Source organism: Antedon bifida, chromosome 7 (assembly GCF_963402885.1).
Source record: "Antedon bifida chromosome 7, ecAntBifi1.1, whole genome shotgun sequence".
In the NCBI taxonomy this organism is placed as follows: domain Eukaryota; kingdom Metazoa; phylum Echinodermata; class Crinoidea; order Comatulida; family Antedonidae; genus Antedon; species Antedon bifida.
Genome location: NC_136232.1, coordinates 16,374,067 through 16,395,123, shown reverse-complemented (window position 1 = coordinate 16,395,123; position 21,057 = coordinate 16,374,067). Strand labels below are relative to the sequence as shown.

Sequence of the window (21,057 nt, the reverse complement as noted above, 5' to 3'; positions counted from 1 at the left end):
AGACGTTTTAGACCATTTTGAGCATTTCGATAAAACTTTTCACACAAAACATTAAAGTGCACAAATTAGCTTCAAATCGCATTTGGAGACGTTTTAGACCATTTTGTGCATTTCGATGAAACTTGGTTACACAAAAACATCAAAGTGCACAAAATAGTTCCAAATCGCATTTGGAGACGTTTTAGACCATTTTGTGCATTTCGAAAAAACTTTTCACACAAAAACATCAAAGTGCATACAATAGCTTAATATCGTATTTGGAGACGTTTTAGACCATTTTGTGCATTTCGATGAAACTTTTCAAACAAAGACATCAATGTGCATACAACAGCTTATTATCGCATTTGGAGACGTTTTAGACCATTTTGTGCATTTCGAAAAAACTTTTCACACAAAAACATCAAAGTGCATACAATAGCTTAATATCGTATTTGGAGACGTTTTAGACCATTTTTTGCATTTCGATAAAACTTTTCACACAAAACATTAAAGTGCACAAAATAGCTTCAAATCGCATTTGGAGACGTTTTAGACCATTTTGTGCATCTCGATGAAACTTTTCACCCAAAACATAAAAGTGCATACAATAGCTTAATATCGTATTTTGAAACGTTTTAGACCATTTTGTGCATCTCGATGAAACTTTTCACCCAAAACATAAAAGTGCACAAAATAGCTTCAAATCGCATTTGGAGACATTTTTGACCAATTTGTGCATTTCGATGAAACTTTTCAAACAAAAACATCAATGTGCATACAACAGCTTATTATCGCATTTGGAGACGTTTTAGACCATTTTGTGCATCTCGATGAAACTTTTCACCACAAACATAAAAGTGCACAAAATAGCTTCAAATCGCATTTGGAGACATTTTTGACCAATTTGTGCATTTCGATGAAACTTTTTACACAAAAACAACAAAGTGCATACAATAGCTTAATATCGTATTTGGAGACGTTTTAGACCATTTTGTGCATTTCGATGAAACTTTTCAAACAAAAACATCAATGTGCATACAACAGCTTATTATCGCATTTGGAGACGTTTTAGACCATTTTGTGCATTTCGAAAAAACTTTTCACACAAAAACATCAAAGTGCATACAATAGCTTAATTTAGACCATTTTGTGCATTTCGATGAAACTTTTCACACAAAAACATCAATGTGCATACAACAGCTTATTATCGTATTTGGAGACGTTTTTGACCATTTTGTGCATTTCGATGAAACTTTTCACACAAAACCATCAAAGTGCATAAAATATCTTAAAATCGCATTTGCAGACGTTTTAGACCATTTTGTGCATTTCGATGAAACTTTTCACCCAAAACATAAAAGTGCACAAAATAGCTTCAAATCGCATTTGGAGACATTTTTGACCAATTTGTGCATTTCGATGAAACTTTTTACACAAAAACAACAAAGTGCATACAATAGCTTAATATCGTATTTGGAGACGTTTTAGACCATTTTGTGCATTTCGATGAAACTTTTCAAACAAAAACATCAATGTGCATATAACAGCTTATTATCGCATTTGGAGACGTTTTAGACCATTTTGTGCATTTCGAAAAAACTTTTCACACAAAAACATCAAAGTGCATACAATAGCTTAATTTAGACCATTTTGTGCATTTCGATGAAACTTTTCACACAAAAACATCAATGTGCATACAACAGCTTATTATCGTATTTAGAGACGTTTTTGACCATTTTGTGCATTTCGATGAAACTTTTCACACAAAACCATCAAAGTGCATAAAATATCTTAAAATCGCATTTGCAGACGTTTTAGACCATTTTGTGCATTTCGATGAAACTTGGTTACACAAAAACATCAAAGTGCACAAAATAGTTCCAAATCGAATTTGGAGACGTTTTAGACCATTTTGTGCATTTCGATGAAACTTGGTTACACAAAAACATCAAAGTGCACAAAATAGTTCCAAATCGTATTTGGAGACGTTTTAGACCATTTTGTGCATTTCGAAAAAATTTTTCACACAAAAACATCAAAGTGCATAAAATAGCTTAATATCGTATTTGGAGACGTTTTAGACCATTTTGTGCATTTCGATGAAACTTTTCACCCAAAACATAAAAGTGCACAAAATAGCTTCAAATCGCATTTGGAGACATTTTTGACCAATTTGTGCATTTCGATGAAACTTTTTACACAAAAACAACAAAGTGCATACAATAGCTTAATATCGTATTTGGAGACGTTTTAGACCATTTTGTGCATTTCGATGAAACTTTTCAAACAAAAACATCAATGTGCATATAACAGCTTATTATCGCATTTGGAGACGTTTTAGACCATTTTGTGCATTTCGAAAAAACTTTTCACACAAAAACATCAAAGTGCATACAATAGCTTAATTTAGACCATTTTGTGCATTTCGATGAAACTTTTCACACAAAAACATCAATGTGCATACAACAGCTTATTATCGTATTTGGAGACGTTTTTGACCATTTTGTGCATTTCGATGAAACTTTTCACACAAAACCATCAAAGTGCATAAAATATCTTCAAATCGCATTTGCAGACGTTTTAGACCATTTTGTGCATTTCGATGAAACTTAGTTACACAAAAACATCAAAGTGCTTAAAATCACATTTGAAACCGTTTTAGACCAATTCGAGCATTTCTATAAAACTTTTGACACAAAACATCAAAGTGCACAAAAGAGCTCCAAATCGCATTTGGAGACGTTTTAGACCATTTTGAGCATTTCGAAAAAAATTTTCACTCAAAAACATCAAAGTGCATACAATAGCTTAATATAGTATTTGGAGACGTTTTAGACCATTTTGAGCATTTCGATAAAACTTTTCACACAAAACATTAAAGTGCACAAAATAGCTTCAAATCGCATTTGGAGACGTTTTAGACCATTTTGTGCATTTCGATGAAACTTGGTTACACAAAAACATCAAAGTGCACAAAATAGCTTCAAATCGCATTTGGAGACGTTTTAGACCATTTTGTGCATTTCGATGAAACTTGATTACACAAAAACATCAAAGTGCTTAAAATCACATTTGAAACCGTTTTAGAACATTTTGAGCATTTCGAAAAAACATGTTAACATAAAAACACCAAAGTGCTTAGAATAGCTTCAAAACGGATTTGGAGACGTTTTAGACCATTTTGTGCATTTCGTTAAAACTTTTCACACAAAAACATCAAAGTGCATACAATAGCTTAATATAGTATTTGGAGACGTTTTAGACCATTTTGAGCATTTCGATAAAACTTTTCACACAAAACATTAAAGTGCACAAAATAGCTTCAAATCGCATTTGGAGACGTTTTAGACCATTTTGTGCATTTCGATGAAACTTTTCACACAAAAACATCAAAGTTCATACAATAGCTTAATATCGTATTTGGAGACGTTTTAGACCATTTTGTGCATTTCGATGAAACTTTTCACACAAAAACATCAATGTGCATACAACAGCTTATTATCGTATTTGGAGACGTTTTTGACCATTTTGTGCATTTCGATGAAACTTTTCACACAAAACCATCAAAGTGCATAAAATATCTTCAAATCGCATTTGCAGACGTTTTAGACCATTTTGTGCATTTCGATGAAACTTAGTTACACAAAAACATCAAAGTGCTTAAAATCAAATTTGAAACCGTTTCAGACCATTTCGAGCATTTCTATAAAACTTTTGACACAAAACATCAAAGTGCACAAAAGAGCTCCAAATCGCATTTGGAGACGTTTTAGACCATTTTGTGCATTTCGAAAAAACTTGATTACACAAAAATATCAAAGTGCTTAAAATCACATTTGAAACCGTTTTAGACCATTTTGAGAATTTCGATAAAACTTTTCACACAAAACATTAAAGTGCACAAAATAGCTTCAAATCGCATTTGGAGACGTTTTAGACCATTTTGTGCATTTCGATGAAACTTGGTTACACAAAAACATCAAAGTGCACAAAAGAGTTCCAAATCGCATTTGGAGACGTTTTAGACCATTTTGTGCATTTCGAAAAAACTTTCACACAAAAACATCAAAGTGCATACAATAGCTTAATATCATATTTGGAGACGTTTTAGACCATTTTGTGCATTTCGATGAAACTTTTCACACAAAACATAAAAGTGCATAAAATAGCTTCAAATCGCATTTGGAGACGTTTTAGACCATTTTGTGCATTTCGATGAAACTTGGTTACACAAAAACATCAAAGTGCACAAAATAGTTCCAAATCGCATTTGGAGACGTCTTAGACCATTTTGTGCATTTCGAAAAAACTTTTCACACAAAAACATCAAAGTGCATACAATAGCTTAATATCGTATTTGGAGACGTTTTAGACCATTTTGTGCATTTCGATGAAACTTTTCAAACAAAAACATCAATGTGCATACAACAGCTTATTATCGCATTTGGAGACGTTTTAGGCCATTTTGTGCATTTCGAAAAAACTTTTCACACAAAAACATCAAAGTGCATACAATAGCTTAATATCGTATTTGGAGACGTTTTAGACCATTTTGTGCATTTCGATGAAACTTTTCACACAAAAACATAAAAGTGCATACAATAGCTTAATATCGTATTTGGAGACGTTTTAGACCATTTTGTGCATCTCGATGAAACTTTTCACCCAAAACATAAAAGTGCACAAAATAGCTTCAAATCGCATTTGGAGACATTTTTGACCACTTTGTGCATTTCGATGAAACTTTTTACACAAAAACAACAAAGTGCATACAATAGCTTAATATCGTATTTGGAGACGTTTTAGACCATTTTGTGCATTTCGAAAAAACTTTTCAAACAAAAACATCAATGTGCATACAACAGCTTATTATCGCATTTGGAGACGTTTTAGACCATTTTGTGCATTTCGAAAAAACTTTTCACACAAAAACATCAAAGTGCATACAATAGCTTAATATCGTATTTGGAGACGTTTTAGACCATTTTGTGCATTTCGATGAAACTTTTCACACAAAAACATCAATGTGCATACAACAGCTTATTATCGTATTTGGAGACGTTTTTGACCATTTTGTGCATTTCGATGAAACTTTTCACACAAAACCATCAAAGTGCATAAAATATCTTCAAATCGCATTTGCAGACGTTTTAGACCATTTTGTGCATTTCGATGAAACTTTTCACACAAAACCATCAAAGTGCATAAAATATGTTCAAATCGCATTTGCAGACGTTTTAGACCATTTTGTGCATTTCGATGAAACTTAGTTACACAAAAACATCAAAGTGCTTAAAATCACATTTGAAACCGTTTTAGACCATTTCGAGCATTTCTATAAAACTTTTGACACAAAACATCAAAGTGCACAAAAGAGCTCCAAATCGCATTTGGAGACGTTTTAGACCATTTTGAGCATTTCGAAAAAACTTTTCACTCAAAAACATCAAAGTGCATACAATAGCTTAATATAGTATTTGGAGACGTTTTAGACCATTTTGAGCATTTCGATAAAACTTTTCACACAAAACATTAAAGTGCACAAAATAGCTTCAAATCGCATTTGGAGACGTTTTAGACCATTTTGTGCATTTCGATGAAACTTGGTTACACAAAAACATCAAAGTGCATACAATAGCTTAATATCATATTTAGAGACGTTTTAGACCATTTTGTGCATTTCGATGAAACTTTTCACACAAAACATAAAAGTGCATAAAATAGCTTCAAATCGCATTTGGAGACGTTTTAGACCATTTTGTGCATTTCGATGAAACTTGGTTACACAAAAACATCAAAGTGCACAAAATAGTTCCAAATCGCATTTGGAGACGTTTTAGACCATTTTGTGCATTTCGAAAAAACTTTTCACACAAAAACATCAAAGTGCATACAATAGCTTAATATCGTATTTGGAGACGTTTTAGACCATTTTGTGCATTTCGATGAAACTTTTCACACAAAACATAAAAGTGCATAAAATAGCTTCAAATCGCATTTGGAGACGTTTTAGAACATTTTGTGCATTTCGATGAAACTTTTCACACAATAACAACAAAGTGCATACAATAGCTTAATATCGTATTTGGAGACGTTTTAGACCATTTTGTGCATTTCGATGAAACTTTTCACAAAAAAACATCAATGTGCATACAACAGCTTTTTATCGTATTTGGAGACGTTTTTGACCATTTTGTGCATTTCGATGAAACTTTTCACACAAAACCATCAAAGTGCATAAAATATCTTCAAATCGCATTTGCAGACATTTTAGACCATTTTGTGCATTTCGATGAAACTTAGTTACACAAAAACATCAAAGTGCTTAAAATCACATTTGAAACCGTTTTAGACCATTTCGAGCATTTCTATAAAACTTTTGACACAAAACATCAAAATGCACAAAAGAGCTCCAAATCGCATTTGGAGACGTTTTAGACCATTTTGAGCATTTCGAAAAAACTTTTCACTCAAAAACATCAATGTGCATACAATAGCTCAATATAGTATTTGGAGACGTTTTAGACCATTTTGTGCATTTCGATGAAACTTGATTACATAAAAACATCAAAGTGCTTAAAATCACATTTGAAACCGTTTTAGAACATTTTGAGCATTTCGTAAAAATATGTTAACATAAAAACACCAAAGTGCTGAGAATAGCTTCAAAACGGATTTGGAGACGTTTTAGACCATTTTGTGCATTTCGTTAAAACTTTTCACACAAAAACATCAAAGTGCATACAATAGCTTAATATAGTATTTGGAGACGTTTTAGACCATTTTGAGCATTTCGATAAAACTTTTCACACAAAACATTAAAGTGCACAAAATAGCTTCAAATCGCATTTGAAGACGTTTTAGACCATTTTGTGCATTTCGATGAAACTTTTCACACAAAAACAACAAAGTGCATACAATAGCTTAATATAGTATTTGGAGACGTTTTAGACCATTTTGTGCATTTCGATGAAACTTTTCACACATAAACATCAATGTGCATACAACAGCTTATTATCGTATTTGGAGACGTTTTTGACCATTTTGTGCATTTCGATGAAACTTTTCACACAAAAACATCAAAGTGCATAAAATATCTTCAAATCGCATTTGCAGACGTTTTAGACCATTTTGTGCATTTCGATGAAACTTAGTTACACAAAAACATCAAAGTGCTTAAAATCACATTTGAAACCGTTTTAGACCATTTCGAGCATTTCTATAAAACTTTTGACACAAAACAACAAAGTGCACAAAAGAGCTCCAAATCGCATTTGGAGACGTTTTAGACCATTTTGTGCATTTCGAAAAAACTTGATTACACAAAAATATCAAAGTGCTTAAAATCACATTTGAAACCGTTTTAGACCATTTTGAGCATTTCGATAAAACTTTTCACACAAAACATTAAAGTGCACAAAATAGCTTCAAATCGCATTTGGAGACGTTTTAGACCATTTTGTGCATTTCGATGAAACTTGGTTACATTAAAACATCAAAGTGAAACAAAAGAGTTCCAAATCGCATTTGGAGACGTTTTAGACCATTTTGTGCATTTCGAAAAAACTTGATTACACAAAAATATCAAAGTGCTTAAAATCACATTTGAAACCGTTTTAGACCATTTTGAGCATTTCGATAAAACTTTTCACACAAAACATTAAAGTGCACAAAATAGCTTCAAATCGCATTTGGAGACGTTTTAGACCATTTTGTGCATTTCGATGAAACTTGGTTACACAAAAACATCAAAGTGCACAAAAGAGTTCCAAATCGCATTTGGAGACATTTTAGACCATTTTGTGCATTTCGAAAAAACTTGATTACACAAAAATATCAAAGTGCTTAAAATCACATTTGAAACCGTTTTAGACCATTTTGAGCATTTCGATAAAACTTTTCACACAAAACATTAAAGTGCTCAAAATAGCTTCAAATCGCATTTGGAGACGTTTTAGACCATTTTGTGCATTTCGATGAAACTTGGTTACACAAAAACATCAAAGTGCACAAAAGAGTTCCAAATCGCATTTGGAGACGTTTTAGACCATTTTGTGCATTTCGAAAAAACTTTTGACATAAAAACATCAAAGTGCATACAATAGCTTAATATCGTATTTGGAGACGTTTTATACCATTTTGTGCATTTCGATGAAACTTTTCACACAAAACATAAAAGTGCACAAAATAGCTTCAAATCGCATTTGGAGACGTTTTAGACCATTTTGTGCATTTCGAAAAAACTTTTCACACAAAAACATCAATGTGCATACAACAGCTTATTATCGCATTTGGAGACGTTTTAGACCATTTTGTGCATTTCGAAAAAACTTTTCACACAAAAACATCAAAGTGCATACAATAGCTTAATATCGTATTTGGAGACGTTTTAGACCATTTTGTGCATTTCGATGAAACTTTTCACACAAAAACATAAAAGTGCATACAATAGCTTAATATCGTATTTGGAGACGTTTTAGACCATTTAGTGCATCTCGATGAAACTTTTCACCCAAAACATAAAAGTGCACAAAATAGCTTCAAATCGCATTTAGAGACATTTTTGACCAATTTGTGCATTTCGATGAAACTTTTTACACAAAAACAACAAAGTGCATACAATAGCTTAATATCGTATTTGGAGACGTTTTAGACCATTTTGTGCATTTCGATGAAACTTTTCAAACAAAAACATCAATGTGCATACAACAGCTTATTATCGCATTTGGAGACGTTTTAGACCATTTTGTGCATTTCGAAAAAACTTTTCACACAAAAACATCAAAGTGCATACAATAGCTTAATATCGTATTTGGAGACGTTTTAGACCATTTTGTGCATTTCGATGAAACTTTTCACACAAAAACATCAATGTGCATACAACAGCTTATTATCGTATTTGGAGACGTTTTTGACCATTTTGTGCATTTCGATGAAACTTTTCACACAAAACCATCAAAGTGCATAAAATATCTTCAAATCGCATTTGCAGACGTTTTAGACCATTTTGTGCATTTCGATGAAACTTAGTTACACAAAAACATCAAAGTGCTTAAAATCACATTTGAAACCGTTTTAGACCATTTCGAGCATTTCTATAAAACTTTTGACACAAAACATCAAAGTGCACAAAAGAGCTCCAAATCGCATTTGGAGACGTTTTAGACCATTTTGAGCATTTCGAAAAAACTTTTCACTCAAAAACATCAAAGTGCATACAATAGCTTAATATAGTATTTGGAGACGTTTTAGACCATTTTGAGCATTTCGATAAAACTTTTCACACAAAACATTAAAGTGCACAAAATAGCTTCAAATCGCATTTGGAGACGTTTTAGACCATTTTGTGCATTTCGATGAAACTTGGTTACACAAAAACATACAAGTGCACAAAATAGTTCCAAATCGCATTTGGAGACGTTTTAGACCATTTTGTGCATTTCGAAAAAACTTTTCACACAAAAACATCAAAGTGTATACAATAGCTTAATATCGTATTTGGAGACGTTTTAGACCATTTTGTGCATTTCGATGAATCTTTTCAAACAAAAACATCAATGTGCATACAACAGCTTATTATCGCATTTGGAGACGTTTTAGACCATTTTGTGCATTTCGAAAAAACTTTTCACACAAAAACATCAAAGTGCATACAATAGCTTAATATCGTATTTGGAGACGTTTTTGACCATTTTGTGCATTTCGATGAAACTTTTCACACAAAAACATCAAAGTGCATAAAATATCTCCAAATCGCATTTGCAGACGTTTTAGACCATTTTGTGCATTTCGATGAAACTTAGTTACACAAAAACATCAAAGTGCTTAAAATCACATTTGAAACCGTTTTAGAACATTTCGAGCATTTCTATAAAACTTTTGACACAAAACATCAAAGTGCACAAAAGAGCTCCAAATCGCATTTGGAGACGTTTTAGACCATTTTGAGCATTTCGAAAAAACTTTTCACTCAAAAACATCAAAGTGCATACAATAGCTTAATATAGTATTTGGAGACGTTTTAGACCATTTTGAGCATTTCGATAAAACTTTTCACACAAAACATTAAAGTGCACAAAATAGCTTCAAATCGCATTTGGAGACGTTTTAGACCATTTTGTGCATTTCGATGAAACTTGGTTACACAAAAACATCAAAGTGCACAAAATAGCTCCAAATCGCATTTGGAGACGTTTTAGACCATTTTGTGCATTTCGAAAAAACTTTTCACACAAAAACATCAAAGTGCATACAATAGCTTAATATCGTATTTGGAGACGTTTTAGACCATTTTGTGCATTTCGATGAAACTTAGTTACACAAAAACATCAAAGTGCTTAAAATCACATTTGAAACCGTTTTAGACCATTTCGAGCATTTCTATAAAACTTTTGACACAAAACAACAAAGTGCACAAAAGAGCTCCAAATCGCATTTGGAGACGTTTTAGACCATTTTGTGCATATCGAAAAAACTTGATTACACAAAAATATCAAAGTGCTTTAAATCACATTTGAAACCGTTTTAGGCCATTTTGAGCATTTCGATAAAACTTTTCACACAAAACATTAAAGTGCACAAAATAGCTTCAAATCGCATTTGGAGACGTTTTAGACCATTTTGTGCATTTCGATGAAACTTGGTTACACAAAAACATCAAAGTGCACAAAAGAGTTCCAAATCGCATTTGGAGACGTTTTAGACCATTTTGAGCATTTCGAAAAAACTTTTGACATAAAAACATCAAAGTGCATACAATAGCTTAATATCGTATTTGGAGACGTTTTATACCATTTTGTGCATTTCGATGAAACTTTTCACACAAAACATAAAAGTGCACAAAATAGCTTCAAATCGCATTTGGAGACGTTTTAGACCATTTTGTGCATTTCGAAAAAACTTTTCACACAAAAACATCAATGTGCATACAACAGCTTATTATCGCATTTGGAGACGTTTTAGACCATTTTGTGCATTTCGAAAAAACTTTTCACACAAAAACATCAAAGTGCATACAATAGCTTAATATCGTATTTGGAGACGATTTAGACCATTTTGTGCATTTCGATGAAACTTTTCACACAAAAACATAAAAGTGCATACAATAGCTTAATATCGTATTTGGAGACGTTTTAGACCATTTTGTGCATCTCGATGAAACTTTTCACCCAAAAGATAAAAGTGCACAAAATAGCTTCAAATCGCATTTAGAGACATTTTTGACCAATTTGTGCATTTCGATGAAACTTTTTACACAAAAACAACAAAGTGCATACAATAGCTTAATATCGTATTTGGAGACGTTTTAGACCATTTTGTGCATTTCGATGAAACTTTTCAAACAAAAACATCAATGTGCATACAACAGCTTATTATCGCATTTGGAGACGTTTTAGACCATTTTGTGCATTTCGAAAAAACTTTTCACACAAAAACATCAAAGTGCATACAATAGCTTAATATCGTATTTGGAGACGTTTTAGACCATTTTGTGCATTTCGATGAAACTTTTCACACAAAAACATCAATGTGCATACAACAGCTTATTATCGTATTTGGAGACGTTTTTGACCATTTTGTGCATTTCGATGAAACTTTTCACACAAAACCATCAAAGTGCATAAAATATCTTCAAATCGCATTTGCAGACGTTTTAGACCATTTTGTGCATTTCGATGAAACTTAGTTACACAAAAACATCAAAGTGCTTAAAATCACATTTGAAACCGTTTTAGACCATTTCGAGCATTTCTATAAAACTTTTGACACAAAACATCAAAGTGCACAAAAGAGCTCCAAATCGCATTTGGAGACGTTTTAGACCATTTTGAGCATTTCGAAAAAACTTTTCACTCAAAAACATCAAAGTGCATACAATAGCTTAATATAGTATTTGGAGACGTTTTAGACCATTTTGAGCATTTCGATAAAACTTTTCACACAAAACATTAAAGTGCACAAAATAGCTTCAAATCGCATTTGGAGACGTTTTAGACCATTTTGTGCATTTCGATGAAACTTGGTTACACAAAAACATACAAGTGCACAAAATAGTTCCAAATCGCATTTGGAGACGTTTTAGACCATTTTGTGCATTTCGAAAAAACTTTTCACACAAAAACATCAAAGTGCATACAATAGCTTAATATCGTATTTGGAGACGTTTTAGACCATTTTGTGCATTTCGATGAAACTTTTCAAACAAAAACATCAATGTGCATACAACAGCTTATTATCGCATTTGGAGACGTTTTAGACCATTTTGTGCATTTCGAAAAAACTTTTCACACAAAAACATCAAAGTGCATACAATAGCTTAATATCGTATTTGGAGACGTTTTTGACCATTTTGTGCATTTCGATGAAACTTTTCACACAAAAACATCAAAGTGCATAAAATATCTTCAAATCGCATTTGCAGACGTTTTAGACCATTTTGTGCATTTCGATGAAACTTAGTTACACAAAAACATCAAAGTGCTTAAAATCACATTTGAAACCGTTTTAGAACATTTCGAGCATTTCTATAAAACTTTTGACACAAAACATCAAAGTGCACAAAAGAGCTCCAAATCGCATTTGGAGACGTTTTAGACCATTTTGAGCATTTCGAAAAAACTTTTCACTCAAAAACATCAAAGTGCATACAATAGCTTAATATAGTATTTGGAGACGTTTTAGACCATTTTGAGCATTTCGATAAAACTTTTCACACAAAACATTAAAGTGCACAAAATAGCTTCAAATCGCATTTGGAGACGTTTTAGACCATTTTGTGCATTTCGATGAAACTTGGTTACACAAAAACATCAAAGTGCACAAAATAGCTCCAAATCGCATTTGGAGACGTTTTAGACCATTTTGTGCATTTCGAAAAAACTTTTCACACAAAAACATCAAAGTGCATACAATAGCTTAATATCGTATTTGGAGACGTTTTAGACCATTTTGTGCATTTCGATGAAACTTAGTTACACAAAAACATCAAAGTGCTTAAAATCACATTTGAAACCGTTTTAGACCATTTCGAGCATTTCTATAAAACTTTTGACACAAAACAACAAAGTGCACAAAAGAGCTCCAAATCGCATTTGGAGACGTTTTAGACCATTTTGTGCATATCGAAAAAACTTGATTACACAAAAATATCAAAGTGCTTAAAATCACATTTGAAACCGTTTTAGGCCATTTTGAGCATTTCGATAAAACTTTTCACACAAAACATTAAAGTGCACAAAATAGCTTCAAATCGCATTTGGAGACGTTTTAGACCATTTTGTGCATTTCGATGAAACTTGGTTACACAAAAACATCAAAGTGCACAAAAGAGTTCCAAATCGCATTTGGAGACGTTTTAGACCATTTTGTGCATTTCGAAAAAACTTGATTACACAAAAATATCAAAGTGCTTAAAATCACATTTGAAACCGTTTTAGACCATTTTGAGCATTTCGATAAAACTTTTCACACAAAACATTAAAGTGCACAAAATAGCTTCAAATCGCATTTGGAGACGTTTTAGACCATTTTGTGCATTTCGATGAAACTTGGTTACACAAAAACATCAAAGTGCACAAAAGAGTTCCAAATCGCATTTGGAGACGTTTCAGACCATTTTGTGCATTTCGAAAAAACTTTTGACATAAAAACATCAAAGTGCATACAATAGCTTAATATCGTATTTGGAGACGTTTTATACCATTTTGTGCATTTCGATGAAACTTTTCACACAAAACATAAAAGTGCACAAAATAGCTTCAAATCGCATTTGGAGACGTTTTAGACCATTTTGTGCATTTCGAAAAAACTTTTCACACAAAAACATCAAAGTGCATACAATAGCTTAATATCGTATTTGGAGACGTTTTAGACCATTTTGTGCATTTCGATGAAACTTTTCAAACAAAAACATCAATGTGCATACAACAGCTTATTATCGCATTTGGAGACGTTTTAGACCATTTTGTGCATTTCGAAAAAAACTTTTCACACAAAAACATCAAAGTGCATACAATAGCTTAATATCGTATTTGGAGACGTTTTAGACCATTTTGTGCATTTCGATGAAACTTTTCACACAAAAACATAAAAGTGCATACAATAGCTTAATATCGTATTTGGAGACGTTTTAGACCATTTTGTGCATCTCGATGAAACTTTTCACCCAAAACATAAAAGTGCACAAAATACCTTCAAATCGCATTTGGAGACATTTTTGACCAATTTGTGCATTTCGATGAAACTTTTTACACAAAAACAACAAAGTGCATACAATAGCTTAATATCGTATTTGGAGACGTTTTAGACCATTTTGTGCATTTCGAAAAAACTTTTCACACAAAAACATCAAAGTGCATACAATAGCTTAATATCGTATTTGGAGACGTTTTAGACCATTTTGTGCATTTCGATGAAACTTTTCAAACAAAAACATCAATGTGCATACAACAGCTTATTATCGCATTTGGAGACGTTTTAGACCATTTTGTGCATTTCGAAAAAACTTTTCACACAAAAACATCAAAGTGCATACAATAGCTTAATATCGTATTTGGAGACGTTTTTGACCATTTTGTGCATTTCGATGAAACTTTTCACACAAAACCATCACGGCAGTTTCCAGCGAGACAAAAAGTGGTGAGCCCTCTATAGTTTTGATGCTCGCTTTTTCTTATTTTATGTTATAGAGGGCGCTAGTTTAAATACCCGGAAGACTATTTTTAATACCCTGGTAAAAGAGAGGGAATAAACTGACCAATAGACAGTGTTATAATTGAAAATTTAATGAATATTCATGTTATATTCGAAGAAGAAGGCATGTAATTGATATTCGAAGCCAGCGGTCACTCCGTTTCTCAAGACTTCCCGAGATATGAGTATTGAAATCTTACGTCTATTTTGCGACAAAAAACAGTAAAAAATAGCAGTTTAATTACAGGGTAATGGTGAGGTTATATTTTTTTTTTGCAATTTACATAAACATCGGCGCCTAGTCGATGTGAAAATTCAAAAACTTGATAAACAATATTTAAAAAATCTCGCTGACGTCTAATCCAGTTTAATAATTATATACACAGAAAGTCGGGGCCCATTTGCCTGTTTTGCACACGTGGGTGTGCTGCTAAAGGCCTAGGCCTAACAAAGGTTTGTCACTACGTACTAGGTTTAAGCCACGAAAAATAAATATTGGCCTAGAATAATATACTCTTAGTAGGCCTAGCCCAAGTATATGTCGTTAAGAGGGGAAATCAGCAGGGCCAGGCTTAGTAACAGCTCTATCTAGACTAGGCTAGGCCTAATTTTTTAATATGGTACCATCAAGACATAGGTAGGCCTAGGAGAATAGGTATACTTACTAACTAGCTTTCATGAGGGCCTAAGTTATTCTACAGTAGAAAATGTGAAAATATCATAGTCTATCTTCCTATGGCTTGAATATTACTAAACTATGGCAGCAACAGCATTGCATTTGTAGAATAAAAAATAAAATTTTGATTTTAATTTTGACAGTATAGTCCTAATAATAATATAATATTTCATCATGTATTTCAATCGCTAGTCCACCATTTTTTTAAATATTGATGATAAATATTTATAATTCAAAAATTGTATTACAGGTTCCAAAAATACCACCAACACAAACAAGTACGACTACTTTATTGATGCAAGTGTGGTTCATAAGAGAATACATAATAAAGAAGAAGATGGCACTCCGTCAGATTTATCAGTAAGCCTATATTTTCTTTTATTTCGTATTCTTTGTCGTGTACTTTATTCTTCTTTTTCTGAAAAATATAAACAGGTTTATTTAATTTTTGGTGAGCAGGGAGCTAAAATGCACAAATAGTGTAATCAATAAAGTGTAAATTGTTACCAATTTTTCTTCTTTTGGGTTCAACTATTTCTTCTATTATGCATGGCTGAGTGGTAATTGCATGTGACCGCATCATGGATGTTAACTGTCCAAGTCTGTCATGCATCCCAGCAACTGTTCTTTTCCTTTTATTAAGCGCGGCGTGAATAGACTCCCCACCTTGCTCGCTAACCAGTCCCAGACCAAATCTCCAAGCCTTTAATTGGGGAATGACATGTTCCTCGAGCATATGTAATTTTGGAGATATACTTTTGTTGGTTTTTCGATATTCCTCCATAAAGTCTTGTATGGCTTCATCTGAATTTTTTTTTGTAGAAGAGAAAAGAAACAGTTACAGTGTGTTGTAGGAAGAGAAACAATGGCATGTCTAAGGAATACCTTGAAAGGTAAGCATAATTACATTACCATTTTCTTGAATATCAACATCTGTGACAGGTTTTGAATGATTCAAGTTGTTGTGAACCCTAGAAAATTTTGAAAGGAGTGCATCGTACTTGGTGACCAATTCTTTTACTCTTTTGTCAATTAGCTGAATTTTTCCGATAGGAATCTCAGCTTCTTGAATTTTCATTTCATGTAGTGGAGCATTCACTAGTTCATTCCTAACATGGTCCTATTAAAAACAAATATACATTTTAAAAACTACAATTTTAATAATTAACAGTTGAAACAATATCAATTAAAAGAATAGTTAATTTACCTGACAACATTTATGAACATGGTTACCAATAAATGATTTACCATGATAGGCTTGCCGTTGGATGCGATTTTTTTGTAGCACACGTTCCAGTGATGTGACAATTGGACCCGTTCCAAATGGAAGCCCATTTTCCATGCATTTTGTCTGTAAAATAAAATATAATACAAGTTTTGTCTTTACAGTATGTGTCTGGCAAGACGCATCTGTGTCATTTATTGTTTGAGTAACTTACCAGTGACTCAATCTCTTCTCTCAATTTGACTATCTTTCCCACATTGGTAATTATGCTACCATCAACACTTCCTTTAAGATAGATTAATGGCATTGCATCCTCCATCTCAGTCAACTTTAATTTCTTTTCTTCAATCTTTTCTTTGATATCAATTTGTGTTTGGATCTGATGTTGAATTATTTTATCAAACTTTGATTCAGAAGTGTCATCAAGTTCTCCATTTTTCCTTAGGGAATATATGAGGCAATCTATGCTGTGCGCCTCCGTCTCTAGCATATCAAAGAGCTTCTTGAATATGCCCAATGACAAGTGCAGGCTAGGAACAGACACCTAAAAGATATAAATTTTAATACCAACAGTGCCATATAATGAAGTAAGTACATTTGTTTCTCTAATATAAAGATAATTAAAAACAAAACTGATGTACTTACATGATCTACCTCAATTGATACTAAGGGATTATTAACAACGCTCATGGAAACATCCTTAGATCGGCTTTCAATTCCGCCATCTTCCATAAACATTCTGTAGTTGGCTCTGATTGAAGCCAATGAGCGCTGTTTGGCGGGTGGTGCCTTTAATTGCATTTCTGCTTTTGGTTTTTCACAAAAGAGACAGCAGTATCGAGCTAAAAGTATTCAAATTTTTTCACAATGTTTAAAAATGCTAAAATATGCAGTAATACAGTATAAATAAAATTGGCTTAGAAAGATTTTGTATAAATTAAATGATGATAAAATAATTTAATAGTTTACCATTTGGTCCATTTAATCCATAGAGTTTTGTTAAATACTCATAGTCCCCAAAACAGAAAACTCTCAGTGTGTAATTGCTGAAAGAAATTATACATATATTTTTATTTTATTACTTATATACGCATCCACATAATTGTTAAGTTGATATACTAGTTGTATTCTTACCGCCATTTTTCCCCGTTCAAAGCAACAACTTGGTGGGCCACTTCCGGAAGAGTCCGGTTAATATTAAACATCATGTCAGGGGCATCAAATATTAGTATGACGATGATGTTGTTAATTGAATTTGGTTTGGCGAGGCTACAAATCTGTACCTCAAATTTGGTACTTCCACCTCCCTTATCCCCGCCAAACTTTATCCAAATCTCGTTATTATTGGGAGATAGGTTGTTCAGTCTGTAAAAAAATGTAGTAAATATTAATTCAGTTTATAATTAATTTCTTTTAACTTTTATTTCCATAGCAAAATCCATATGAACAAAAGTAAAGTCCTAAAAAGTAAGTTCTACACTTTGTAAGCACATATTTAAATTTAACTTCAGCGTACCTTGAGTGTTCATCAAGATATGAAAATACAACTTTTTTAATGTTCTTCATTCTGACAGTAGGCGTTGATCTTAATTCTATCCCGTCTGGGGACGTCTCAGACCTAAAACATAGCATTTCCATTGTGGATTCAAAATAATCCCCAATGAGATCATTTTGCCGCTGCCGCATCCTTTTCTCTGATGGTATTGTCCCTTTCTCCACATATCTAGTACATAAAAAGGATTAATAATGTAGTCTCACTTTATTACTAGACATACTTGACTGTGTCTAAAATGCTTGTATTCATGCATGGTTTTATTTAATCACATAATTGTTTGTTTACCTTCTTAGCTTTCGTAGCTGGTTCCATGCCAGATGGCAGTCTGACACCATTGCCAGAGCCTTATCTATATCTATAGACGAAGTTGATGCTATGTTGGCTGCTTTTAAGACCGCTTGACTCATATGTTTGGCTGAGTACACTTTCTGATGGAAATCACCAGCCTCACTATTGCCAACTGATTTTATGATGCTGCTTATGCTATTTGCTCGTCTTGAAACAGTTCGAGAACTGGCCTTATCACTTGGGACTTTGGTGTTTGGTATGATAGCAATCTTTGCTGGCTGTAGATAAGAATTGTATTTATATGTTTTATGCTAACAATTCTGTTATAATAATATTAATCTACTTTTTATAACATGCAATATGATAATTACAGAATTTGTTTTAAAGTACTCACCCGACCATTTGTTGCAATCAGCATTTCCTTACTTTTCTTAAGTTGATTGTAAACAACTTTTTCTGCAAACGTTTGTATTGTTTGGGAGACATGACTATCTTCTAGTGATTTCTCTAACACCGATACAGCTTTTGAAACATTATGATACACCACTTCTTTAGTTGTCTGGTGTTCACAAATATGTCTCTGATGTTCAGAGTATTTTATGAACTTATTGCACGAGCATTGTAATTCTAGCGATTTTAGAGACTCTATTACAATTTGGGAGGCGGGTTTAAATTCCAGCATGTGCATTGGCTTTGCGCACACAAGACATGAACATACGTTAACATGGAGGGTACTAAACAAATTATACAGACAACTAGAACAATAGTGATGTGAACAGTTTGACTCAAGACTGTTGAAAGACAAAATCGAGTTGCATATTTGGCAAATGAAAGGTTCAGAATTGATTTTGTCATTGATTGTAAATTTTGATGGAATAATGTCGCATTCTGTTTCAGAAAATAATGTGTTGAGTTTTATTTGTTTTAGTCTTTTACCTGGTTTTGACTGTTCTGATAATAAATAACATGTGAAACATGATTGTTGTGTGTGTTGTCTCCAGATGTACCTTTGAGTTGTGCTAACCTTCTTGTTATAGCTTGAAAATTGACAGTTCTTGCAAATGAATGGTGGATGTACATCTTTGTTTTCATGAGTTAAATCGATATTTAAAAATGTCAGGACGCTATCTTTTAGTTTAGTTACTTCAAATTTTCGCTGATTTCGTGTTAACTTGACACCACATACACGACATAAATTACTCAATGCATATGTATGGTACTCCATTTCACAAGACAATAAATAACAGTAACATACCACATACAGTCAATGCAAAACCAATACACAATTCTTTAAAATAATATATAATTAACTTTGCTCTAGGCCTATTTTTACCTATAAAATCACTGGAATTTTGAACAGAAATAAGTCAATTTCAAATTTAGCTCAAATCAATTTGAAAGTAGACGTCAGCCTGAATTTTGAGCTAAATAAAGAATAAAGTCTCCGCTTTCACTTGGAATTAACGGTGTTGCTCGAAAAAATTGCAGAGATTTGCTATCAGACGATCAAAAGCTTGAACTTACCGCGACGATAAACTTTCGCCGTGAGGGCGCTATTTATGTATATTTTCGGCTTTTGAAACTATCGCAAACATCGTTAAAATTTCGCTTTTTTAATAATATTTTTTAATCCTAGACCATTTTCCCTAATACAAAATACAATAGTAAAGCAAACACTGTAAGATTCGAGGAAAACTTTATTAATTGGTCATTGTAAGACTGTATTTACTTCGTATAATACACTTTCTGTTTATAGCTAGCTAATGTAAACATTTCGCTCGATGTTGGTGGGCTATATATAAATAGCTGCTCAAGGCTCGCGCCAGGCGTATCAATCAAAAGCGCGTTGTAAACACTTTGTGTCTCGGATATCGCGTTTGAAACTGCCGTGCCATCAAAGTGCATAAAATATCTTCAAATCGCATTTGCAGACGTTTTAGACCATTTTGTGCATTTCGATGAAACTTAGTTACACAAAAACATCAAAGTGCTTAAAATCACATTTGAAACCGTTTTAGACCATTTCGAGCATTTCTATAAAACTTTTGACACAAAACATCAAAGTGCACAAAAGAGCTCCAAATCGCATTTGGAGACGTTTTAGACCATTTTGAGCATTTCGAAAAAACTTTTCACTCAAAAACATCAAAGTGCATACAATAGCTTAATATAGTATTTGGAGACGTTTTAGACCATTTTGAGCATTTCGATAAAACTTTTCACACAAAACATTAAAGTGCACAAAATAGCTTCAAATCGCATTTGGAGACGTTTTAGACCATTTTGTGCATTTCGATGAAACTTGGTTACACAAAAACATACAAGTGCACAAAATAGTTCCAAATCGCATTTGGAGACGTTTTAGACCATTTTGTGCATTTCGAAAAAACTTTTCACACAAAAACATCAAAGTGCATACAATAGCTTAATATCGTATTTGGAGACGTTTTAGACCATTTTGTGCATTTCGATGAAACTTTTCAAACAAAAACATCAATGTGCATACAACAGCTTATTATCGCATTTGGAGACGTTTTAGACCATTTTGTGCATTTCGAAAAAACTTTTCACACAAAAACATCAAAGTGCATACAATAGCTTAATATCGTATTTGGAGACGTTTTTGACCATTTTGTGCATTTC

General features: G+C 32.8%; 1 protein-coding gene and 1 long non-coding RNA gene across 3 annotated transcripts; one reads left to right on the top strand and one right to left on the bottom strand.

The window, feature by feature from the left end:
- The first annotated feature begins 14,643 nt into the window (after positions 1 to 14,643).
- Positions 14,644 to 19,393, top strand: LOC144847999 (uncharacterized). Of its 2 annotated transcripts, none has more exons than XR_013613817.1 (6): positions 14,644 to 14,918; positions 15,597 to 15,706; positions 16,169 to 16,239; positions 17,017 to 17,158; positions 18,004 to 18,038; positions 18,420 to 19,393. It is a non-coding gene; the product is annotated as an uncharacterized LOC144847999 (long non-coding RNA). The 2 variants fall into 2 exon arrangements; XR_013613816.1 differs by having other exon boundaries at positions 14,644 to 14,924.
- On the bottom strand, positions 15,688 to 18,509 carry LOC144847998 (uncharacterized). The gene is made up of 10 exons (XM_078704649.1): positions 18,412 to 18,509; positions 18,088 to 18,294; positions 17,706 to 17,936; positions 17,541 to 17,617; positions 17,217 to 17,413; positions 16,786 to 17,115; positions 16,554 to 16,697; positions 16,259 to 16,466; positions 15,854 to 16,150; positions 15,688 to 15,764 (listed from the first exon to the last, which is right to left on the bottom strand). Exons 1-10 carry the CDS (start codon positions 18,459 to 18,461, stop codon positions 15,751 to 15,753), a joined length of 1,755 nt encoding a protein of 584 aa, XP_078560775.1. The 5' UTR covers positions 18,462 to 18,509; the 3' UTR covers positions 15,688 to 15,750.
- Positions 19,394 to 21,057: the final 1,664 nt, after the last annotated feature.